Source organism: Taeniopygia guttata, chromosome 4, assembly GCF_048771995.1.
Source record: "Taeniopygia guttata chromosome 4, bTaeGut7.mat, whole genome shotgun sequence".
Taxonomy (NCBI): Eukaryota; Metazoa; Chordata; class Aves; order Passeriformes; family Estrildidae; genus Taeniopygia; species Taeniopygia guttata.
This window is the reverse complement of record NC_133028.1, coordinates 23,151,578-23,177,891: the sequence shown is the minus strand read 5'-3', so window position 1 is coordinate 23,177,891 and position 26,314 is coordinate 23,151,578. Positions and strand designations below refer to the sequence as shown.

The 26,314-nt window shown below is 37.4% G+C and overlaps 2 protein-coding genes across 19 annotated transcripts in view; one reads left to right on the top strand and one right to left on the bottom strand.

Moving 5' to 3' along the window:
* The window catches only part of APBB2 (amyloid beta precursor protein binding family B member 2), a 166,876-nt gene extending 162,201 nt beyond the window's left edge, over positions 1–4,675 (top strand). For all 15 annotated transcript variants that reach the window (XM_072928111.1, XM_072928105.1, XM_072928104.1 and 12 more), the window contains one exon: positions 487–4,675. In XM_072928111.1, the coding sequence (XP_072784212.1) occupies positions 487–654 (168 nt within the window). In that variant the 3' untranslated portion in view covers positions 655–4,675. The remainder of the gene's footprint in view (positions 1–486) is intronic.
* The window catches only part of NSUN7 (NOP2/Sun RNA methyltransferase family member 7), a 41,615-nt gene extending 16,041 nt beyond the window's left edge, over positions 1–25,574 (bottom strand). Inside the window, exons 1-12 of one of the 4 annotated variants that reach the window (XM_041715712.2) lie at positions 25,403–25,572; positions 21,946–22,305; positions 21,362–21,420; positions 19,884–20,014; positions 18,567–18,719; positions 17,134–17,317; positions 14,947–15,157; positions 14,250–14,393; positions 13,598–13,699; positions 12,982–13,099; positions 9,635–9,752; positions 4,538–7,602 (exon numbers count right to left, since the gene is read on the bottom strand). In XM_041715712.2, coding sequence (XP_041571646.2) covers positions 7,150–7,602; positions 9,635–9,752; positions 12,982–13,099; positions 13,598–13,699; positions 14,250–14,393; positions 14,947–15,157; positions 17,134–17,317; positions 18,567–18,719; positions 19,884–20,014; positions 21,362–21,420; positions 21,946–22,258 — 1,986 coding nt within the window. In that variant the 5' untranslated portion in view covers positions 22,259–22,305; positions 25,403–25,572 and the 3' untranslated portion in view covers positions 4,538–7,149. Of the gene's footprint in view, positions 1–4,537; positions 7,603–9,634; positions 9,753–12,981; positions 13,100–13,597; positions 13,700–14,249; positions 14,394–14,946; positions 15,158–17,133; positions 17,318–18,566; positions 18,720–19,883; positions 20,015–21,361; positions 21,421–21,945; positions 22,306–25,402 lie in introns of those variants that run through there. The other 3 variants (XM_072928115.1, XM_072928114.1, XM_041715713.2) reach the window with 3 other exon arrangements.
* Between the last annotated feature and the right edge of the window lie 740 nt (positions 25,575–26,314).

The following is a 26,314-nucleotide window of genomic DNA, read 5'->3' as shown; positions in this document are numbered from 1 at the left end:
TATATTTAATAAATTAAAATGCAAACATTCTAATGTTTGAAGCATCAGCTTAGTGAAAAATGCCCCTTTAATTATTTTCTCTCCTAACCTCTGCAATATGCATGTTAATTAGAAATCTTTTCTTTCACTACACAAATTGTCTAATGCCAGGAAAACATTTTGGTTGGAGTCGTGTTACGAAATCCAGAAAATAATCCTTATTCAAGAGTAGTTGAACCCAGAAAACTTACTTTTCAGTTTTCAAATGGGTATTTATATGATTTATACCCATATCTGTTGTGTGCCAATGGACATTTTCTGTAACACTGACAGACCAATTTCCCATTAACTTCAGCTGAGCTTTTTGACACAGCCAAAGCAGATGCTTGACTATATTTATTTTTGACAGATTTATATTTATTGAGTAAATACTAGAAGTGTATTTAAAAAGGTCTGTTAAGTGATTTGATCCAGTAATGATTACAGAATGGCTTTGCTTTGTTGCAGTTACGGTATCAGAAGTGCTTAGTAGCCAGACCTCCTTCACAGAAAGTTCGGCCGCCCCCGCCGCCTGCAGACTCGGTGACCAGAAGAGTCACAACTAACGTAAAAAGAGGAGTCTTGTCTCTCATTGACACTTTGAAACAGAAGCGCCCGGTCACCGACATGCCATAGCTGCTTAAGAGAGAAGATTCTCCTACCATGTGACTGAAGACAGCAGTAGCTACACTAAGGAAAATGAACGGACAATGTCTGACCTTCCATTTCAGTTGCTGATGCTTTCTCTTCCGAGAATTTACCCCTATCGAAACAATGTTAGACAAGCATGTTCTCTCGTTCTTGCCACCATCGTGTGATATGAAAAGAAGCATGAATAATTTTTTTGCTGTCAGTGAGTTACATCATGGGCAATGGAAGGTCTGTTTGATTGTAAATACACGAACATTACCTAAATTCACACAAAAAAGAGAATATGGCCACGTCCCTCCCAGTGAACTCATGCTAAAGTCCTTGGAGTGAATGATGCCCAAGTTAAAAGTTTCACCTTCTTGAGCTGGATTTGTCATAAACCAATCATGAATCCTACAGCACTTTGCTCTGTTTTCAACACTGGAATAGGTATCAAGTATTAGCTACCATTTAATTACTGTAGATTAAATACCAAGTTTTATTTTTTACAGAACTGCACCTGTTACTTTTAAAATTGTTTGTCAGCATTGGTCTAGCTACTACTTTAACACCTCTCTGACATGTTTTTGAATCATAGTGTCATTATGTCATCTTCTGGTTACACATTATGGTCTTACAGAAGAATTTTTTTTTAAAACCAAACCAATGATGAAAAATCCAGAAGTGTTTTCAGTAATTGAGTTGCAGGGTGATCCACTGAAGCTTTTCAGCTTTAAACATACAAATTCAACTGCTGGCTGTTAAATTTATTCTCCTAAATCTATCATTAATTCATAAAAAATAGTTTGTTTAATGGAGGTCTCAAATCAATCAAGAATAAGAAGAAGTAGTTAGTGATTTTATTCTCTTACAACTGTTATAGAGACTAAACTATTCCATACCTTTTCTATACAAGTGTTTGATTAAATGTTCAGTTCAGTGTCTGGTTGCATAATTCTCCCTTCCCTCAGAGTTTTGTTGCTGAATACTTAGCATGCCAGAAGAAGAACAATTATATTTCTTGTTATTTATAAAACTTTATGAAATTTATTTTACTTTTAATGCCCTTGTAACAAAATAAGAAGAGAGTTCTTTTTTAACAGGATAGTGTTTCAGGTAGTACAATTGGATTTCACTGCTTTTGCTCCAAAGACTTCATCTAATTGATTTGCTTTACACACCTGCAGACCCTCACAAATCAGCCGAGCATTGCCCTTGAAATTGTACCTCAGGCTGATTTTGAAATGCAGTCATGCATCTTCAGTCTCTCCCTTTGTCATCTTCTGTCTAAACCTGCAGATTAGTACAGATTTTGGAAATGGAACATTAAGTGTGTTTAACTAGTATTAAAAATGTTTTACCTCCATTTATAGCTAGGTTCCAAACTCTGTCTCCCAAGTCTGCAAATCTTGTGATACTCCAATGATAAAGGAGCCCTAGCAAAGTTCTTGTTACAATAACTCTTTTTTTTTTTAATATGCAAGAGACTGTTACAAACAAACTATTTTCTTTTTTATTTCCTGGTTCGAAGAAATTAGTGACCACACCTGGCGAAGTAACTTAGGAACACAACAGGAAAATAATGATGATTCAAGAAATTTCTGCAGTGAAAAATGCAGGAAAATCATTACTAAACTCAGTGTGATGTATGAGCAAATGTCAGGTGAAGGCTGGCTATGCAACTATTGTAATTAAATTTAGCTTTCTACAATATCCTCTGAAGAGCTACAGATCTCAGATCTCTTCATGACCACGATTCTACACCTCAGGCACTGAAGCAACTGTTCCCCCCCTCAAGGCTCACTCTTGCCACCTCCTTTGCACCACCTCTATTGCCTGTACAGATGGAAAAGCTGCTTATGCTGAGTACACAGGGAGAGCTGGAGGGGAGGGGTGCAAACAAACCCACCCCCTTTAGCAGTACCTGTGGCTGAACTGACCACAGAGCCAGATCACACAGCATGGGGATGGCAGCTTGCATATAGCTTCTATAGTTTCCAGTACTGATCCAAGTCACCTCTGTTAGGAGCAGTGTAAAACTCACTTCCTATCAGAGAATCACAGAACTGTTTGGTTTGGAAGAGACCTCAAAGGTCGTCTCATTCCAATCCCCTATCGGGGGCACTTTTCACGAGATGAAGTTGCCCATCCAACCTGGTGTTGAATATTCCCAGGGATGACTGCTCTCAAACTGTGGTGGCTAACAGGTACCCTTAGGTAGGATTGTGAAGTTAGGAGATAAAAGTTTCCTTGTTTGTCATTGTGCTAGTGATTCACATTTTAATTTATTTTAAATTAAATACTTTGACTGTGTCTTTAAAGTTCCTGCTGACATTCCTGTCACAATTTCGAATTGGCAACTGTTGTACAGCAGTGAATTAATTTTAAACAGTACAATTAAATTTTGTCATTGCATCTGCACAGTGCTGATTAACTAGTGTTAAAAGGGAGATCCAGACTCTCTTTAACTAAACCACACTTAGCAAACAGTAGTGTAAAGGTTCTACACCCGTGTTGTCAAGGCTAGGAACATCTGGTTAGCCTTCATTAGCAACGTGTGCAACTGCAGGCAGGGCAGAGGAGAACACAGAAAAGCTGTACATCACTCACCAGTGTATGTTTTAAGAGGTTTATGTCTGTTAACAAAATGCTGTTGATTTTGCAAATATTTAAGTAGTGTGCTTGATGATTTGACTATATGTGGCCTTTCTGCTTCAGTAGAGCTCCTTATTCTCCAAAAGATTTAATATACACCAGGTGTTTGCCGAATCAGAGCCTAATATTACATAGCCTATTATCTGTTGTTTCACAATATATTCAGACACTCTTTTTACCATGGCCAAAAAAGTATGTATGGAGTATGGGTGTGTGTGTGTGCTTGAGCAACTGCAACTGTTCTAGTTGATGTTATAGCAACCCTTCAGTTATCTATGCATTTTTTATAATACCTAGTCATTCTGTAGGCCAGCAGCCATGTTCACTATGCCTTGTATGTCTGATGCCGCATTCTAACTTAAACTGTTAAATACAGCTTAAAATATTTTTATTTTATTTATTCTATTTTTACTGAAATATCCTGCTTTATTATGTTGATGTATTGTCTTTACTGGATGTGCTCTTGTAACATTCTCCACTCTGTATTCTATAGGTTGCCTAAAAAAAAGGCAGGCTTTGTAATTATTTGTAGTCACATTTTTATTGAAGTCTGTAGAAGAATCATGTAAAGCAAAGCTAACTTCTTAATTTTTTTCAATGCAAGTAGTAAGAGGTATCACAAGTCAGTCATGGCATTAACAGGTTCCCTTGCAGAAGCAAGGAGATTTATATTCACAGTCAATGACTAATAGATAAAAGCCTTTCTTTTGAAATCTGTAGTGCTGGCTGTAGGCTTTATTTAAGCCACTTACTGTTTCATTTACAGGGGAGCAAGGAGGTGTGGGAGATGCAAGCATATGGAGGCCACCTACAGGCTGGTTAACTGGGAATAACAAAAATAGCATAAGAACAGCATAGAATCCATTCACAGTAAAATGAGGTCTAGTTATATACTTCCTGTGTAGAGTCACCTGTACTTACAGAAATATTACACCCTTCAGTGGCAGAGGAACAAAAATTGTGGAGTACCTAATAGCTCACACCAGTGCTGTCACAAAGGGTTCTACATTTCTTAATTTTATCAAGCATTTCATAGATCATTTATCATGGAATCTAGAAGTGTTAGTACATCACTGATGGAAAAGAGAACATTCTCATTTCAAGAGCCAGTATGGGCTCAGCATTTCAGCATTACCCCCGAATGCATTACTTCTTTCATGGGCACGTTAATTAACACATTGCCACACCATGTGCTGTCCCAACAGCCAATGCAGGTTCAATTTAACAGCAGTAAGACAGAAGGAAACACACCACTGTTTATTAGCAGAGCCCAGTCTTACATAAAAGTACATGACTGACAAGAAAAAGGACAATTTTCCCTGCTGTTGACCACTTATGTAATCTGTTCTGAGAATAAATTTAGCTGCATAAAGTGATTGTCTCAACTGTTACTGCTCCATGAAACTGCAAAATTATTTTGTTCAAATTAGTGGTTGAGGGAAGGGAAAAACACACTGGTGGTTTAGAGGCAATAGCAGTACTATGAGGGGTTTTGTATCTGAAAAGCTGAATCAACAGTTTCTAGTTGAAAATTACAAATAAACAACTGGATAACAGAAAAACAGTTACATAAGATATGGTTTTACTGTAAAAAGTCATTGACTGTTACAGGCATCTACCTGCAAGCCATCTGAAGTCAGTCCAAGATGTTGCCACCATGTGATGCTCCACACTTACAAACTAAGCTGCTGCCCTGCAGTTGAAATATTCACTCTCTGATATTCTTGGTAAGACATCAAGATTCTAACTGGTTTAACCTCCGTACTATGTCAAAAATGCAAATTCCTGAAAGCAAAATGAGGCCAAGTGTGGGACATCATGGCACATATTACGTAAGTAGCCCAGAAATTCTGTTATTAGACACATGTATGTTGTTTTACAAGTAATTTTAACTTTAATAATGAATGATACAGATCTTGATTTTTTTTTCTAAAAATCATTCTTTAACTGCAGAATCTCATTTATTTTAAGCATTTAACAACCATATTTGGAAAAAAAATATCTCTATAGTGTCCATTCCTTCCATCCAATATGCAGAATCTCTCCTCCTCCTAGATGGTTTTGAAATAAAGTCTTTTTTTTTTCTGATTCTACACATGGCATGTGTACAGGTCTAAATCTATCCTTACAAGTTTGTTCAGAAATAAGAGTAGAGTTCACTGTGTTACTGGAACAGGTAAGGAGCATGGATTGATCACAGGAATATGCGGAAGGTGAGGGATGTATAGTGTAGGACAGCTGGCTCAGATTAAAATGCTGAAGAAAATTTTCACTGATTCAGTGAAGCAAGGATATTTATCAGATGAACAAGAGCCAGCCGTCTACACTGCTGGGGTAATATAATTCACATCCTTTCTTAAAAAGGTACTGCTGATCCAGTGACACTGACTGGGGTGGGTGAATACAAAATAGAGATGTTGTAACATTTTCTCTAAATCCAGACCTGTATGTCAAATGGGTTAAGTTCCACACTATAGTGGTGATGCTCCTGGCAACACTCTTCTCAAGTATCTGAAATGGTTGCCTAGCAGAAAATTTCTAGGCCACAGATACCTTCGTCTTTCTGTATTGTGCTGTCTCTTTCATTTTCACAAGTTCTAGATACAAATCAGATTTATTGTTAAAAGTATCTCTCTGCCTCCTTTTATCCTCTACTCAGATTACAAGACAGTGGTAGATATTTTAAAGTTATTTTATCTTTGCTAGCAAAAGGAAGCAGCTTAGAAGCCCACAGCTGTTGACAAATACAGCTACTCTTTGTCCAGCCATTATTCAGCTGACTAGCGGTAACATTTATAAAAATGTTACTTTGACAGTAGCAGCTCTTTTCAACTAAGAACTGTTTATGTTAAGAAATAGATAAAAAGCAGTTATGAACCATGACATAATCTGATGTGACATTATGATGACAATTCGGTGTTTTTAACATGAGAATATTTGATCTATTTTTCACTGTTAGTTATTTCAACACTTAAGAAGAAACCAAGACAACACATACTAGAAAGCCTATGCATGGGCTTTAATGTCCTTGGCCAGTTTCCTGTACAAAAGTTCACAACTAGTTTTAGAAATACAAGGCTTATTTTCCATGCATCAGTCTTAAGTGGAAACTCACAAAAATGGTATCTAGCACTTGTAATGTAAAGCCACTTAAAAAAATTCAGTCTCACTTTAAAAATATCAATTTGAAACTGATTACCTGTACAAGTTTAGATACAGTGAGGAGTCAGGTGTATGATTTAACTTGTTACTTCAAAGTGTACAGCAAGAGGCTATGGTTTTTTGACCTTACTTCCCCCAGCAATCTACCAGCCTTAGGCAGCTCCATTCACTTAAAGTGTGATTACTGGATGGAAAGTTACTGGATGTTTCTATACATGTAGCACATAATATATCTTTCCCAAGGTCAGATTATCCTTGCATAAGGATATACTGTAATTTAAAACTTATTGATTAATATACAGGAATCTTTACCTTCTTTACAAAGGGAGACCAGAGTCTGAAGATTCATACAGCCAAGTTGGCTTGACCATTTTTGACCAGGGTGGTGGAAATATCCAACCAGTTGGACTCTGTGCTCTGGCCAAGAAAGCAATGTTAAGTTGATACCCTGGGTTTGTTTCATTACGACCTTTCATATGGCGTTATCAGTGAAGGCAAAGTTATTGTTAGGGACTTCAGTACAACCCTGTTCTGTTCTGTTCTGCACGCACCTTTTCAGCAGATGTCTGTCTCTCATACACCTTGCCCAGAGTTGACAGATGAGATGTAGCCTTCTGCACTTTTAGTGGGGCTGTGTGTCCATCAGGGTTCACAGGATTTCTTCAGCTCAACACGGCTGTCTGTTCAGGGCACATTCTTTTGCTGTGTGTTCCTGACTGCTTTAGAGGTGGATGTGTTACTGGCTGCTTTTGCCTGGTGCACTTTCTTTTGTTGTATGTTACTGGCTGCTTTCTTCCTGTGCACAGTCTTTTGTGGTGTGTCACTGGCTGCTTTTGTGGGGCACACATGTTTTTCTTGTATCTTCCTGGTTGGTTTTTTTGAGCACACTGGGCACACATGCTTTTCTTGTATCTTACTGGCTGCTTTAGACACAGGAACTTCAGCCTTAACATTAGCTCCAGTATGGAGTTTTGCAGCTTTTGGCTTACTATCACTAGCAGTAACCTTACGTTTACGTTGTTTTACTTTCTGTTTTTTCATCTCTTCTTTTGGTTTTTCTTCAACAATGCCATCTAGTAGAGCTTGTGCTGCAGCAGAAGCCAAAATGTCTTTAGCAGACGCTTTTTTAGTATCTTTCTGAAAATTTCACAGAAAACAACAATGAATCTAAGCCACAATACAGAGATTCTCAGAATTTACTCCATGAGAAAAAGAACAGAATCTAGCAGAAGGACTGAAGCCACGTATGATAAATGCTAACCAGACTATTTATTCACAAAATTAAGAACTTCACTTGTGTAAAGAGGTCCTGGAGCATTTGCTCTTCAGAGGCTTTCTTCTCTACTGACCCAAAGAGGGGGAACTCAGTTCTGGGCTCTGTAATGTGCGTCTGACGTGTGTTTAACACCAGCTGGTTGCCAAGCCCCACACAGCCGCTTGCTCAGTCCCCCAACAACAGGATCAGGGAAGGAACTGGAAGAGTAAAGCTAGGGAACTCCCGGGTTAAGATAAAGACTGTGGTTCCCTGGGAAGACCAGTGCCATTACTGCAAAAGTCCTCCTTCCCCCCACTTTATACAGTGAGCATGATCTCACATGGTCTGGGTTATGCCTTTGGTCAGTTTGGGTCACCTGTCCTGGCTGTGTCTCCTCCCAGCCTCCCACACGCCCCCAGGCCCCTCACCAGTGTGGCAGTGTGAAAACCAGGAAAGGTCTTGGCTCTGTGTAAGCCCTGCTCAGCAGTAACAAAACCATTTCCATGTCATCAACCCTGTGCTCAGCACAAATCCAGAACACAGGTCCACACCAGTCCTTGTGAGGAAAATTAACTGCACCCAAGCTAAAACCAACACACTCCCACACTGACCTGGTCTGTAACGTGCCTGTAAGAACAAAATATTCATTTTGTGTGTGTGTGTGTGTGTGCGCACATGTATATCAGAAATTACAGAAATTTCAGTAACATTAAATATGAAAAATTTTCACAGTAATGAAACTTCTTTCTCATAATACATGAGTAAAGAACTCTCAAACTAGGAACCAGGTCAACATCCAAGTATATAAAGAGAAAATATGGGAGAGAAACTATTTACAACTAGCTAAGAACGTTTCTGTAAACAAGGAATTTCAGTTTAAATTTTAGGTACATGTTTTCTACTTTGTGGAAGATATTCATTTGCTGAATCACCTAAAAATTGGCCATTGGAGCAATTGCTTCTTTGTATTAGAATATGACCCAAAAAAAATGGTTGAATTAACTACCTGCAACAAAAGTGTTTGTCTGGAGACAATATGGTGGAGAGAGTCACACAGCATGATTAACTGAAACTTAGACCAAGTTGAAAATATTTAATATTGTAAAGAAAGAGGTCAATAACAGGTAACTTGAAGGGCTTTTTATATGTAATTCTCTTACTTTTAATACAATCTAACTTCCCCCAAGAGGCAAGCTTCTTTCAAGCACTGTAATTGCAGTATGACAGAAAATGGTACAAATAACCAAGAAACAGCTCCTATCTTTAATTTGCAATGAAATTGTGATTAGTTCTTCCCCACAGCCCTTCCACTTTTGATGGAAAAAAATGTGTGTTTCTCTTGGAGACAAGAGGAAAATGTTGATGCTCAGAGATGCAAACTAGCCCTTTAAGGCCTTTTCTCGGGAATCCAAGACTTTTCCATTTACTCAGCAAAAGTGCCCTGCCTTTCAAGCTAGATTTGCATATGCCTTAGTTTGGAAAGGAAGCATTTTCATTCCTATTTAATTCAAATTATAATAGTGTCACCCATAGGGATTAAGACTTCGGCTGCTTGGATACTGGAAAACCTTGGTGACATATATAACAAACTCATTTGCTAGATACCATTTATCCTGAGTCTAATCAAGCTCTGCATTTCATTCCAAAGTGTGATAAAAGCAATGTATTTCCTCTAGATATTGCTGGCACTAACTTGGATCGAGGGTCTTGCTCTGATCACGAGCTCCAGAACAGGCACACCTTTTAAACCTGTGCTCAGGCACATTTCAACTGCTCACCTGTCTTTTGGTCTTAAAACAACTAAAGAGCAGCCAGGAATTTTATTTCAAATGTTCCATTTTGTTTATTCTTCTGTGGAAAGTCATAGTATCTTCTTCTATAAAGTGATTTTAAATGGTTATTTTCATAGCTTACCTCTCTCTCTAGAACAGCTAGGAAACAACCACTGGAAATTTCTGATGGCTCCATTTTGAAAAACATTTCGGTGGAAGACTCTGAATCGGAGCAAGTAGAAAATACAGAAGGAATAAGCCTGTAAAAAAGAAATGGAAGACCAGAAAATAATATTTAATAATATAAAAGGAAATAAACAAGGATACATTAAGAGTAATTTTCAAATTATGTCTTTCAACAACATCGCTTTATCATAATTTTTAAAAACAAATTCAAGAAAGGCATGGAAATTCATCTTTTTAGAATTAAGTGGGGTTTTTTCCATTTTTTTCAGTAATTCATTTTTTCCCCCAGTTATTAAGTATATTTATTATTGGATAATAAATACATAATATGAAAATGAAAAACTATGTTCTTTCTCATGTGTGCAATTATTGAGTTATCAAGTTGTCCCTAAAGTTGGGGAATGGTCTGAAAACACTAAGGAGCTTGCAGAAATTGTAGAGGTGTTAACTTTAAGTAATAATAATGATAATAATAATAATAATAATAATAATAAATATAATAATAAATACCTATCTAAGCTAAAAATCTTAGATTAGGAAAATTTGCTATTTGTTCTAATTGAAGGCTTTTTCTCCAATTTTACAGTTTTGCAGTGCATCACTGGGGAGGGAAGAACTAGCCTCTTCTCCTGTTCTCCTTGAATTCCAAGTCTCAAGGACTTGGCTTATAAAGCTGGCAAACTAGTACTACGCTGTCTCAGTACAGAAAAACACTATCAAAATGTCCTTTTGTAATTATATCCCCCTCCTCTTCACTGAGGACTGTAAGATAGAGTCCTACTCCTTAATGCTCCACTAACCCTCTGGTGACAGAGCTTTATTCAAAGATGGTTACAGAGAAATGTATTCAATATTTGCAAGCAATATCCTGATTTGGCTGGCTAGTTCACTTTTAATGGAAGTCTGCAAGAACTTTTTGTTTCCAAGTTCTCACCATGACTTGGATTTTTTTTCTATGTTCGTTGGAACTTGATAAAACAGGCTATAAGGCTCAAATCCTCCTCACATTACTAAATAAAACTCTTATGTTTTATGACACAGATTTTTGATTTTAGATAAGCTTATTCAATGGGGAAAAAAACCCCAGTGGTAATCTTTTCTTGATTTCTACAAGTTACTCTTCACCAGAAATCCCTTCAATGACCATGAAAAATGATGCAGAAATTAATTCAAATTTGATAGCCAAAGCAAAATGCACAAGTGGTTTAGACTACTCTATACACACCTGTTTGGCATGTGTACCCTTACTTTAGGTAAAGCTGTTGCTGTAATCTGTCATATCCTGAAGATAAATTCAGCTTAACCTGTGCAAACATGTTTGAAAGCACCCTTAAAACTGCACAGCCCTAAGACCAGCTGTGTGACCCCAAACTCCAACAGAGCCTTATTTTGTTTGGCACCATTTCAGTACTGCATTCCAAAAGATAAAATGCACATAAGCCAAAATGTTGTAAGAGTTTCCTGAAAGCCCTCAATTTTCTTGGAAAAGGGAATTAATATTCAGTAGATCTTTGATGATCATACATGTTTTATTATGACTTGTCTCTCAACGACACTACTGTGAACAGGGGGGCTAGTAACTCTGCAACAGCCTTTCATTCTATACTGCACTGTTTTAGTCAAATAAGTTCTCTAATTAATTCTAAGAAAGGTGTAAAAGGAATTTTTGTAAGCAGTACATGCATCTTAAATAGCTTCAGCTTTCATCTTAAGCATAATTACTCAGTATATTTTATTTATGGCATTCTATTACTGCTCTGTTTGTGCTGATTACCAGCAGCTTTACTGTAGCCAGGCCTACGATGAAACATCCAAGATACTGCATGACAGTGAAGGAGGAACTGAATCCGAAATTGTCATTCATGAAGTTCAATCAGCCATCAGTCAGAAATTTGCTCAGGTCTGAAAAAATCCTACTGTAATTTTGTTGTCCTTTTCTTACCATCCAAGATTGCCTTTTTGAAAGTGTAATATGATTTGGTGGTTTGACAACGTTCATGATGCTTCTGCCAAACTGTGAACAGATTTTGGCTTGGCTTTGTGGGGAGAGAGGTGTTTCACATGAGGGGGATGTTTTAAAAAAATAATTAAAGCTCCAGGATCTTTTTTTTTTTAATAAAAATTATTATATATGTTATGAATTTACATATTATTTATATTTATTAATTTAGAGACCATTACATTCCAAGGTCTCCTAAGTTCTCCCCATAGAGGTCAAGACAGACTCCAGAAAATTTCAAATTCCAAAAGAAAACACAAGCAAGAGGCCATAATGCTTTTGCTCTGGCACACCATCATTGGCAAGGCATACCCTGATTTCATCCCACTTGCCATAAAAAAAAAAAATCAAGCAGCTGCTGTTTTCTATCAGTGAATTTGAAGAAAGAGGCACTTTGTTGCACTGTGTCTCATGAATAACATACAACTTTTCAACCTTCTTTGGACTGGCCACAATAAAAATGGTAAATACCATTTTAATCATGCAAAACTTAGTTACACTGAATATCTTGAGCCACAGTGCCTTTTCCTTTGATAGCCAGACTATTAACTAAGGTAATATAAAATCTAAAAATATAGTATTACTCTTCTGTGCTTTTTAGAACATAAACTCTTTTAAACCTGCATCCTGTAATCCACTATTGTATCCATGTGCAAATGCCAACTATTTGCATTTATGTGACTGAAAGGAAAATCCAGAAAGTCTTTTAACAATCAGTCTTTTAACCATCAATCTTTTAATCATCGGTCTTTCAACAATTACTCTGGCTGACAGGGGTGACAGCTAGCAGGTTATAACTACATATGAAGTATACAGCATACATACTTTTTTCATATATATTTATATTTTCCATGATTGCACAGGATGATCTCCTACTGTAACCTGTCATGCATCTGAATACAGCAATGAGCAATCCTACAGCAAAGGGTTCTTATTCTTCTGTATGATTCTTACAATTTAATTTCTTTTTCCTTTGAAATTGATCATTCTACATCAGAAGCAGAGAGGATGCTAGTAAGTTAGTTTCATTCTCTGAATACTAATATAATAATAGCAATGACTCTAGCTGAAGAATGTTATTTCCAACCAGTGATGCTTTCTTCCCATCTTAATTTCAGATGAACAAAAACATTAGATGAGAAAGTCAATAGAATACTGCTAAGTAATCTCATAAAGAATGGCATGACAGGCAGCAGAAGCTATTTTAATTTAATGCAAGATACATATCAATCTAGGATAAGAATTATACTGTAATTTAAAGTCATACTTTAATTTTTCCACAGATAAAACTACTCATTCTGTACCTATATGGTCGTACTTTATCTCCCTCCACTCCAGATTCCAGTGCTTTTTTCACTACAAGTTCATTTTCTTCTGGGTAAACTGAGCAAGTGCAGTAAACAATACCTTGTACTTTCTTAACTACAAAACAAAACACAACTCTTTTACTCTTCAGATTCTTCATACTGACAGTGGTTTGGTAAGGATTAAAAGCTCATAAAAATTATGTCTCTTTTAGCTCTTGATCTCTAGTGTGTTTAAATAATTCAAATATTTTCAAATATTTTAAGATTTCAGCACAAAGTCAAAGCTGTCTCCAGTCTTTTCATACAGCTACCAAAGGAGAGAGGAAAAAAGTGGCAGCATGCAGATGGAGGGAGACTACATTTGCAGAATTTCTAAAGCAGAGCCATAAAGAAGTTCTCTACACAATCCTGAAGAGTATTATAGTGTCTGATAGACACTAGGACACAGGAACAACTTCAGACTGGAGGAAATCATTGTTCAGGGGGTTTGGTAACATGGTTATTCTTAATTAATAGAGTAATTTGTGTATTTTTAACTATACTAGAACTGGTGATAATACAATGGAATTGATATGGCAAAGTCTTCCCAGAACTGGGAAACTAGCACACTCACATTTCAGTGCATGAATCAACTCGTTAAGCTGTCTCTCAGCAAGAATACTGAGTTTATCCTCAGACACAAATCCTTGCAAAAGGTCTTGTAGCAACCCTGCATCTAAAAGTAAAGAATAGTAAATTTAGTCTTGCAATTTGTATTAGTGTCTGAAAATTCAGCTGTTTGCAGAAGCAGACCTGGTTATTACTGGTACAGTGGGAAGGTAGGTTTTACAAATTAGAATACCGAGGAGTGCCTGATTTATTTGCTTTACTTCTTTCCCTGTAGTTTCTGGTGTCTCTTACTTGCTTCTAGTTAATGAAAATTGTACAATGAAAGGACTTATACAAACAGTCAATAAAGGAATGTAATAAAATAGAAAATTATATACATGTTGGTATCTCAAAATAAATTTCTGCCTACAGTCTTTTTACTTTAAAAAAAGCTGTATGCACTCTGCTCGCCAGAATCACCCTCAAACATTCATACTATCAACCTGAAGCAGTCACAGAATTGTGCAAATTAATTTATATATTTTATAGTAATTAAAATAAGAAAGGTTTTTTCAATAAAATTATACAATTTACGGAAGCGCCTGCACAGTCTAGAACACAATACTTAAATATATTTCTACCAGAAAGCATGAGCTAGATATTGTATCAAAAGTTACCTCTGTGTTCACTTAAAATAAGCTCCATTGGATTGCCAGCACCCAGTTCAGAGCATTCTGGTAGCAGCAAAATAACTTTTGCCTTTTCAAGTCTTGAGTCTGTTGATTGAAGCTCAGTAAAGTCTTCATGTAACAACCAAATATCTGAAAAACAAGAAAAACTCAACACTTACAGACTGCAAGCACTCCCGCCTACAGGTGATAGAGGTGAAGAGACTGTGGTATTACATAGAATTCGACAGAGGAAGAGTCTGCTAGATTCAGATTCTCCACAGTATGGCCTGTGGATTTCAAACAGATTGAAGGGCTGCATCTGCCACTGAAAAGACAGTTAATGGGGTTGCAGTCTTGCTGCATTCTGTCCTGATACGTCCTCCACGTAAACTGGACAAGTGCACGTGTTTTGGATTAACACTCTCAAACAGCTAGCTACACCAACTGCTACGCAGTAGCTACTTCTATGGAAAATGCCAATATTTCAGGAGCTTGCATCTATGATATGTTTAGACTGCAATTAACTTGACTGTAGCTGAAGAGCTATCAGCCCACCTTGTGACAAAAAAGTTGTTACTGCCATCCCCAAGCCTCCAAAGAAGGGACCTCTAAGTTCTGATAGAATTAGTCAATATTTACAGACATCACAAACTGTATAACGGTATTACAGTACTTCTTCAATACCAACTGTTTTAGCACCTACTTTTACATCCCATGTGACTTAAACTGTTCCTCAGTTCTTCTTCTTTTGCCGAAGATTTCACACCACAGACAAAAATTCTGGAGCTACTGTCATTTGTCAGCACTGACATATGGGCAATGGTCAGATGGGAGCCTATGTGAGCCATTATAATGTCACCACCTTCACTCAACAGTGCCTGTGCAGAGTGTACAGCAAGGCTGCGAGACTTATCCTACAAAACAATAACACAAAAATTAAGTATGATCAACTATCTTGGTTTCTCTGAATGCTAACCTTCTTCCCCAAATTAGGAAAGTCTTCCATTGTTTTCACAGGAAATTGAAAAGAAGGGAGGGATATCTGCTAATACAGAATTAAATAAATTACAAAACCAAGCAGTCACTCAATAAATTTAAATAATTCTAAATAATACATGAAAACACACAGCATCTATAGGTAAAAATATAGTACATATTATCCTCATAAGGAGGAACTCCTAAGAACAGCTTGTTTCAGAAAAGACAAACATTGGCCACAATTCAGGCAGAATTCATCATCTGAGGCAGCTTAACAGAGAAATGCAAAACTATTCACATGGCTCTTGATGATAATTACAGGAGAAATCTTGCCCATGTAGTTCAAAGATCAAGATTTTGCTGAAATGTGAACAACAGAGAGGCAGACTGGAATGCAGAAAACACAGAGACAGCTCTGCAAGTCTAAACGCTCTTGTACCACTGGTGATTAAGAGAAAACTTTATCAAATTACTTAAAAAGGCAAGGAGTGAAGATACTGACCACACATACCAGGTCTCGCACCAAATCTGACAAATTGATGATAAATGGAAAGGGAAAAAGAAAGTGCTAAGCCTTTAAATTCACATCATTGTGTACACACAGCATTAAAGCACCACCCCACTCCACCCCAGGGATGGAGGTTTTGACAGTTTTATTTACTCTTTTTGAATACTTTTCAGTAGTTCCACTCAGAATTTGTTCCCATTACCTATAGGGCTGTCATTGCTAGTTCTTTTCTGTAAGTATTGTATTTAAAATCTACAAACAGAAATGGAATACTGAGTCACTTTTTAAGTTGAGCAATAAATTTTGAGACTAAAGTTTTCAGACATCTAGTGAAAATGCTGGTTGAAATGTTTCTGCTAGGCACTGAAGAATCATCAGACAGTTCAGATAATTCCTAGTTATGTGGCATGGTTACTGCAAACCACTACTCTAGAACAGAAACCTCCCACCAAACTTCACTGGGGAGTCGAACAATGGCAAGTCAGGAAAAAGACCAGTGGGGGTTATAGAGATCAAAGAACCACACTGCAAAAAATACAAAGAAGTGTGATCATTCCATCACAAACATGTATTTGAAGAGAAAGCAATATTACAATAGCATACCAGTATCTACTAACTGGGGAAAGCATATGGAGTAATATTGAAACTTTCCTCACATTTTCAGAAGTGAGACTGCCTCTTTTTGGCCACTTTTTATATTTAGTTCAACAGCTTTAAGATTAAATTTAAAACATTCTACTAACTTAATTGCACCTATCAATTAAGCATTGACATTTGTATGCTAAGTTTAGTAAGTAGATCAGTTTGTTAACCTAATTATTACAAACGTCCAAAACCTTAGTAGAGTTTGCCGCTGCCTGACTGATTTAATACAGTAGTCACACAACATGCTGCCGCAGGCCCCCAGCCAGATAATAATTAGCATTGACTCTATGATTGAGAAGGTTGATAAATTGTTTTATTATTATATGATATTATATAATATCATATAATATTATATCATATTATATCATATTATATTATATATTTCTATTATACTATATTACAGTAGTAAGAGCTCTCACTAACTACTAACTCAAAAACTCGTGACTCTCTCCTCCCTTGAAAGTCCTGACACAGTTGTGGATCTGATTGGTTATTGAATCTAAACACTATCACTAGAATCCAATCAAGCAATCACCTTGGGTAAACAATCTTCAGAACACATTTCACATGGGTACAACACATGAACAGAGAAAGTAATTGTTTGAATTTTGTCTCTTAACTTCCCAGACTGAAGCCTGAGAGAATTCTCTCTGTTCTCTTTTCGACTAAACTGAGAGCCTCCACGCACAACCTCTTTCTAAAGCAAAGCAATTATTTCAATTTGCAGATCATCTGACTCAAGGATGAACATTAACTCACCTGCAGTAAGAGTCTGCAATCTGCAAAAAGATCTAAATTAAGCAGTTCTTCTCTAAGAGAGGAAGGAAAAACCAATACATCATGGCAATGTTGGTCCACAGCATACGTGTAATGGTCAAAGTCTGACACAGATTCAACCTTTGTGAATCCCTTCATCTCCAAATCTCTGATAACATCTTCAAGGCTGTTAACATACAATTCTGGCCATTAAATATACAACAGTTACTTAAGCAACATAGTTTAAACTGATTATAAGAATTTTTTACTACTGTTATTGTGTGTGTTCATACATATGCATACATATATAGGTATAAAATGCATACTGCCTAATGCAGAAGGGAAACTTTAGGTGTGTAAGTTCTGGTTTGAAACACTTAAGTTAATAAGTCTGATACAATTAATTTAAAAAGAGATATGTGTCCCCAGAGGATGATTCAAAGCATCAAAACAGAAATGTCCATGTGCTCAGGAGAGGCTGTAGTAAATTTACTGCTGGAATGCTTTAGTTCTTTCAATTGCTTTCAATCTAGCCCAACTCACCAATAATTTTAAGGGCTGACACTGAAAGAATCCTTGTGTAAATGTAATGAAGGCATAACTGCTGAGGTTAGCAATTCAAATATCATAAAGATTTAAAGGTACATATAGAAAGAGATGTTTGTTGAAATGTTATTTCAGAAAGTGCCATAAGTTTATACAGTACATTAAACAGGGGTTGAAAGGAGCAGCTTTTATTTATTTCCTATTTAAGAGTTCTAAAGTCACACCTGAAATAAGGTACATTATCTTGAAGAGCCTATAACCAAAGCACTGAACACAAGACAAGAGTAGTAAAACAAAATTCTTGAAAATGTTATAAAATGGATTACCTGTCTAACAAAACAGATAATGGGATAACCTGGTATGGTTCCTGTAGCAGTTAGTACAGAACTGGGGACATCAGTGTTACATATACAGTAGTCTACCAAATATAAAGATTTTAAAATGTGTATTTTAATTTCAAGTTTACATTATCCTTACAGAATAAACAGCATTATTGTATTGTAATGTATTGTGATTTAACGCCCTTTGCCAAAATTATGGTTTACACTAATACACCTGCTTTTAAAAACATTTTCTCTTATTTTCTGTCACCAAGTTAACTCATCCATATGTTTTTTTCCAATTTTATTTGCTCATTTATTTGGTGAATGATCCACACAAGCAACAGAATAGTAAGAAGAACTGTTTCAAAACAGTGTATAAATACCACTAATGCAATAGATAAAAACTACAAAAATATATAACACAATGGCACTGCATAAAGCATACTTTTCCTGTAAGAATTTTTAATTACTGGTAAAAATATGATCTAGAAATTCTAAAACAAGTAGCAAACTATATTGCTTGATATGCAAAAACATCAATATCAGATGATACTTTCAAGACCTTACCTGATTTTAAATGTGTTTATCCAGAAACAGACAGGTAAAGCAGAAGTCCTTTGCTCCTGCTTCAATAGGGTTTCTGGTACAAAGTATTCAATTGAAAGAGCATCATATTTGATGCGACATCGTGCTAGTGCAGCTGCCAGTTTGGTCTTATACCTATAAAAAGAGTCACAAGTTTAGTAAGTTTTATAAATGTTTTCATCAGCTATTAGCATGCAATTTCTGTTACAAAACCATCTTGCTCAGAAACCAAATCCAAAAGGGACACATTCTTTTGCAAGCTGTAACAGAAAATACAGTTACAGAACATTTTCTACCCCAGACAACAGCAGATGCAAGGTGGGAGTCAATAGCTAAGATTATTTTATTTAAAACAGGCAAGAATGGAATTATAGCAGAGGACTCTCAAATACATCAATTTTCTCAGACAGCTAAAAAAAATCTCAGTATGTTTTGGAACTGCAATGTGTGGAATACAACCATCAGATTCACTTGCATGTTTGAATATGTAAATACATACATGTGCAGAATGAGCATTTGATGAAAGCTGGCCCCTAAGCATGTACAGAAACAATACAAGTATGATAGCAACCAGGAGACACTTTCATTATTATTACATGATAATGAGAAAATATTTCCAGTCTTTTCTTCCCACAAGCTTCATGCTTATTCCTGAGATATGATAATTCAAAATAAATAAAAATTGCTGCTGAACTACTTCAGATATCTTACTTACTGCCCTCCAGAAATACCTTGCACTTAGAGATTCATGAATTTTTGGGGCCATTCTAAATCCAGCAGCAAAACAATTTTGTCTAATAAATGCTTTTTTAGTTAAACAAAATGTTGTTTGTAGTTTGGTGGAAGAGATAATAAATATTAAAATGTTTGTGTATCCTGGTTTTTGTTCTAATTATTTAAAATAATAAATATTTAACAGAGCTTCATAGTAGAAGTACTGCTAAATAGATAAATATTACTCCTTTCCATGACCTCTTGATTCTATTACACTTGCATTTATGAATATTTACTGAATATTTAATTTCCTTTCTAGAATTTCATGAAATTTTTAACAATGCCAAAATAAGAGGAGATGTCTGGAAAATAATCCACAATATAAGGGTGGTTTCTTATCTGTATTTTTCATAACTATATAAATATGAATGTTTGCCTCTAAACTAGTCTCTAATTAAAAAAAAAAGCCCACAAAATTTTATGGTCAAATACAAGTTTAATAATTACCTTTAAAAGGCACTAATTAAACAAACCTTCAGTTTTGCTGATCTCTATCAACTTAAAAATAGTTCTTTGTACATATACCTGTATAAATAATGCCCTATTTCCTGAACCTCTGCTACAAGTTCCTCTTCATCAAAAATCTTTCGTTTTTGAAACTTTCGGTCTTGTAGGTCATAAAGCATCACAACAAGCAAGCTGGTTAACTCATCTGGCTGCAAGAGAAAAGCAACTGGATAGAGAAAGTGACCCAAAGCACGCCTCATTTCTGCAAAAAGATCCATATCAAACAGCAGTCTTCCATGCAAAAGGCATTAAAAACCCTTAAATGCTTACTTGCAAGAATATGAAAATACTTACTTGTGAAGAGTTAATAAAACACTTTTTAAAATTTTCTTTTTAAAACTCAAATACATAACTTACAAGTTGTTTAGATTATCAAAATTAAAAACATTCTCCATGCACACAGATAAAATACTGTATCTTAACTTCCAATGTTATGAGAATTGAAACTTTGAAATTATTTTCTCTTAATAAAGTAGTTTGTTAAATAGCTAAGCTAACAAAAACTTCTCATCTATCAATTCCTCTCTTGTGGGATTCTTCCATACGTAGCATCCAATACACTCATTGATAACAACCTTTCTGCTTGTGGGATATATAAAAAACCTCCTTTCTCTGTCTAAATGTTTAAACCAGGGAGCATCTCCTGCTTAAGGACAATAATTTCTGCATTTAAGTTATTCCTGTCTGCCTCTTTACATGAAATTCTTACAGTTACTATGCCTTCTCAAATTCTCACCTTCTCATAATATGACCAAAATTAGTTAGAAAACTCAAGTTATTTGGAAATACCACCAAACACAAGATGTTAGCATGAAAGTCTTATTTCCTTACAAAAACAAGGCAAAGATAATGGTATTGATCATTTGCTTACTCATATCAACCTCCACAAACTGTATCAGCTCATGTTTATCTTGCAATTTTCAAAGGCATAAAAGACAGAATATTCTGCACTAGCAGAATATTCTGCCAGCTCTAGAATTTCTTTCCATATTAAAGCAGGAAACCATGTTGAGAGAGTAAACTGGAGCAGTTTTTGCCAGTATAATATTTGTATACAGTACTGTTTGCCCAGCAAATGAACCACAGGGTCAATGCATTTTTTTTTTGTCTGTTTTTTATCACTACATGTTTTCCAACTCCCAAGGACTGGAGGGAAACATTCTTTTCCCCTGCTCACAAGGGGACACAGCTGCGAAGGAAACACATGGACATGGACAATATCACTGAGCAAGTACCATGCTGCAGTGAAGCTCATGGCTTGCTCTTTCCTTGAAGGTTTTGACTTCCAGCAATCAGTTACAACAGAATCCCCCATCAGGCTTTGGAGCTGGATGCTTTAGACAACTATGTAAAAAGGTCAACAATATTTCAGTCTAAGGCTGTCATGTAGTTCAAAACAACACAGGTTGTTTTGAAGAACGTTGTAGAATCCTCAGAAAAGGTACTAATTACATCAACACAGAAAACGAAAATGCCTCACAAAAATGTTCACTTACTATTGAGTTGCATGGGTAAACCTTACTATCTAACAATATTTCTTCAAGAAGACTTTGATCTGTAAAAAGAAGAAAATGTTGACAAGTTATGCCACTCTCTAGAACATTCTATGGAAGTAACTAAATTGTAATTTTAAACAGCATGAAAATTGAGGACAAATTCAATCACCAACAGTAGCAAACCTATGTAATTAATTTACATGAAAAATAATAGGCTTCAAATGTTTGATTTCACAAATGCTAATAACACTCAGCTATAGTGAAATATTTGAGAGATATGAGTAATCTAGTAAATATATATTCATCCATAATTAGGATCTAAAAAGAACCACTGAGATGAGTTCAGTTAGTCAGAGCAACCACGAAGGTTGTGGATTCAATCCCCTTATGGGCCATTTTTTATGATCTTTGTAGGTGCCTTCCATATCAGAATATTCTGTGAATGTGTGACTCAGTAATAACCTGAAGCTTAAAAAAAATTTCCCTAGATCTCTGCTGCCAGGCAGACACGGAACATTTCTTTCTCCATGTTTTCTCTGCTGCATCATTTCTGTTAGCAATTCCTGGGTAAGTTTTGTACTTACATTTTAAAGCATTGAAAGCCAGTTTATAAGATACACGCCTGGAATGCTCATCTTTAAAAGCCACCATGGGAGATTCTGAGTTGTTGCCATAGTGTACCAGGATTCTACCTGTACTCTTTTCAGTACGAATGCCTTGAAAAATCTTGGCTGCATTTATGTATATGGAGTCAGGATAGCCATTCTTCCCAATCTGAGTCACTGGGGTTTTTTCAACAGATCTCTTTTCATCTGAAATTTTCATTTCACTCAAGACTGAAGTACCATTTATAACATCCACAGGTGAAGATGCCAAATTACTTTCAGAATCTGGCATTTTTCCAGTTGTTGACTGTGTAAGTGCAAGTCACAATCCTGCTGCCTCTGCAAAAAACAAAGTTTGTATTGAATAATGACATTTTCTTTCACTAGAATACACTTTTCCCTTCCCTTTAGTGTTTTCAATTTTCAGGCTCTAATCTTGCAAATATATATGTGTATCTTCTGTATTTCTATACATCTATCATCTTACATATCATAGAGAAGTATTTTCTTACATTATTTGTTTTCACCAATGCACATGCAAAGACTGATTACTTGCTTCAAAAGGCCAGTGCTTTACAATAGCAGGTCCTTTACGAAGTATACACACAGATCTGATTCTCTGTGTCCAATAACAACCATTATTATTGCAGGCAGAATAGCATCTCTTACTAGGAATTCTCCTTTAATAAAAAAGGCACCAAAATTTCAAAGCAGACATCATGTCTTCCAAAGAGCCACCTTGAAAAGAGCTGCAGTGAACTCCAAATGTTTGTCCACTAAGCTGCGTATCTGTTCTTAAAAGTGGAAAACAGAGATCACCTAAATGTTAATGTATTTAATGTATTACCTAAGCACAATTTTAAATTAGCAGGAAATCCATTCTGAGACTCTCTAGAGATATCTCTAAGCCTATGTGCATTTCTTAAATTTTCTACACATCTTACATTAACATATATAAAAATCACCTTCCCCAGAGGTGGAATAAGGCTTCAAGAAAATGAAAAAGTCCCAGAGTCAGCTGAATGCAAAAATATTCTAAAGTTCCATGTAAAACATACCTCAAGTGTAGGATTTACCCTACTTGCTCTGGTTGTTATAACATGCATTTATGATAATGCCTGGAGATGCAGAAGTCATATTAACTGTTCAGAAGTGGGTTAATCTAAAACAAATTTAAACACAGAACAAAGATTTTAAAAAGTCTAACTAGTCTTTCTGCCCAGGGAAGAATAATACAAAAGAACTATGAGGAATTTAGTAGCTATAGCACAATAAGCTAGGTGTGGATTTACCACTGCCAAAGAGTTCTGAGTATTTTAGGATTAATAGCATAAAATAGCAGAATTTGATAGGGAGGGTGCCAGTTTAAAAATCAAGCAAAGAAGGTGCTATTCTGATCAAATGGAAGGTATCTTCTTTTTTGCTACATGATTTAGTTAATTGCAGCAATTCTACAACTTTTTCCCTGCGCTCCATAGCATCACTAAGGATAAAATACATACCTCTTCTCCCCAGTTCAGACACACTTGCTCAGCATCCTTTCTTCCTCTCTCCTTTCCTGCCCCCCATCACAAAAAAGCATGGTGGTAATGGAGGATGGCAGTACACAGAGTTGGAGGGGCAAGGGGAGGGGCACAAACTTGCTTCTCCAGCAGGCAGCCATGAAATGGCTCCATGCTGAGCCAGCATTCCTTCATTCAAACTCCTTTTCCCAAACATGGGTGACACTCAGCCCATGTTTCCCCTCTCCTAGACCAGCACAAGTCACTGTCTGACCAGCCCAGCATGTTCCACATAATGGACCAGTGTGGCTTCCTGAATTCTGGCAACTCATCTGGAGGGGGCCACACCTCATTCTCCTTCCTCAGGATTTGCTCTCCAAAACTGAGAGCTGGAAACCCTGCAGAAGCAACTCTTACCCTTACTTTACAGAGGCCTCAGACAAAGAGTTTCTTCTAGCAGGAGTTTTGCTCCAACATCCCCATTAGATGCAGCAGTGATGGACCCATGGAGCAAACATAAATTTATTTTATGAAGCCATATTGAAACAGAACAAGCAGCACTATCAAAAGAAAGCCCTATCCTCCACTAGAATGAAGCAGCAGATCACCTAAACCAAACTGAAACACTTGTGCTTAGAAATGGAAAAAAAACCCATAAATGCTTTCATTATCTTTTACAGTTTTTTGACCAGCAAACATACATCTCACAGAAACAGAGGCACCATCTCAGAGACCTGAAAGTTATATGTCTTCTCCAGATGAATGCAAATATTCCACTTTAGAATATACAGCAAGTGAACTACGTCTATGGTGTAAGGACTTTGAAGATTATTATGGAGTTCCCAATTACTCTTTGTGACTTCTTTGCCAAAGCCATTTTTGCTGAGCCACAACACACACTATTAGGATGATTTGATGAATATACTTTCCCAGAAGACAAATGTCATTCTAATAAACACGAGCAACCAGTGCAGACACACTGCATGTTTGCAACACTGTAAATCACAGTCTGATTTGAACGCTGTTCAAGCAGAGGACACCACGCTGGATTAATACAAAGCTCAGCTGGGAAGAAGAGCTTCCCAGACAAGGGAGAAAACATCCTGCTTTTGTTTGTGGATCTCAAGCAGATTGCTCAGTTAACAGGGGAAAAAACACCTCTCAAGATCCCAAGGTCTCCAAAACCAGAATGGGTTGAAGGATATCTCCAGCTTTGACTTAATAAACTCAAGAAGAAAGAATTATGACATTTTTTCATTGCACATCATAGTGAGTGATACACACACACACACATCCCCACAAAAATCACTAATTCTTTTGTTTATATACAAGTAAGTGTATTCTTCCCATTTCTTCAGTTACCACCTTTTTCAGTTGCTTCTACAAATAAGGAAGAGAGATAAAGAGAAAAGAGCCCCACGGCACTTGTATCAGGTACAGCAGGCAGCCTGACCACCCAGTTCCGATTCGCATTAACAGGGACGCCGTGAGAAGCTGGTACACCAGCATGGACGTGGCTGCTCACACGCCAACAAACAGTAAATCCGTGACAGCCGCAGATGCTCCGTGGGTTTCGTCTCACCGACACTGTGGGGACCCATGGCGGCATCTGCTTGCCACCATACTGCGAGTGACGCTGTGCTTCAAACCTCTGCTGCCCCAGCCCCAGCCAAGCTGGAGGGCAGCGAACACCAGAGAGCGTCAGGGAAACAAGTCAGCCAGCACACCAGGCCCCTGCTGCGCTTCATCTGTAAGAAACAGCTGAACTCGACTCACAGGACAAGCATACTGGGGCAGGTGGGGGGAAGCAGCTATTTCTTTGTAAAATCAGTCAAAGCGCTCGTTCACTGAAACATTGCCCGCAAAGGCCCCGAAACCGCGGTAGCGGGCAGCGCCACCGCCCTCCGCCCGGGCAAGGCCCGCAGGGGTCGTACCTGGCCGGGCTCCTGCGGCTCCCTCGGGCCGCCACGGGCGGGGCTGCGGGCACCACCGCCGGGCAGGGGTCGGCCCATGCCGGGCAGGGCAGCGGGGCCCCGGCACGGCCGTGGCCGCACCCGCCCGGCCCCGGCGCGGCCCACACGCCCCGCGGCACCCTGCGGGGGCCGGGCTCCGCGCTCGCAGGCCCCGCCGGGCGCGGCCTGGCAGCGCGGCTCCATCGCCTGGGCATGGAGCGGCGTCCCCCGGGGCACAGAGCGCCCGGGCAAGGGCGCACACCGGGACTGGCGGGGAAGCGCTTCCAGAGGTTTCCCTGCATGGACCTCTAAGAAAATCCCTTCGCGGGAGGGAGCGAGAGCTGCTCGCACGGTCCTTTTGGAACTTCGGTTTGTTTTGGTGTTTTTTGGTTTTTGTTTTTTTTAAAAAGACCCTTCTGTTAAAAAAAAAAAATTTAAAAGTCCAAACAGCATTAATTGTCGCAAACTCCATGAGCACATTTACAGCCAAGTGTTACCGATGCCCACATTCCTAACAGCGTCAAAATACCGCTAGTCACAGGACTGGAACTCCCCCAAGCACAGGAATAGCCCCAGATAAGGTGCTGGGGTTTCACTTGCACTTGGAATTGTGATGTTTTAGCAGTCTCAGCCTCTGTTTTTATTCAGAATTTGCAATTACAATTGAAACATGCTTTAAAGTTGTTTTCAGTTGTTTTGTTTTTTAAAAAAGGGGAAAGGGGGAAAAATTACTGAAAATATTCCAATAATCAATAAATCATACATAACCTTTGTCAAAAACCAGGAATCTGCTTTTTCCCTGTAAAAGGATTTTGTTCCTGTTACATCAATTCTTTCATGGACAACTTTAATTTTCCTGAATAAGGGGGAAACCACTGTGATTCTATTAAAATC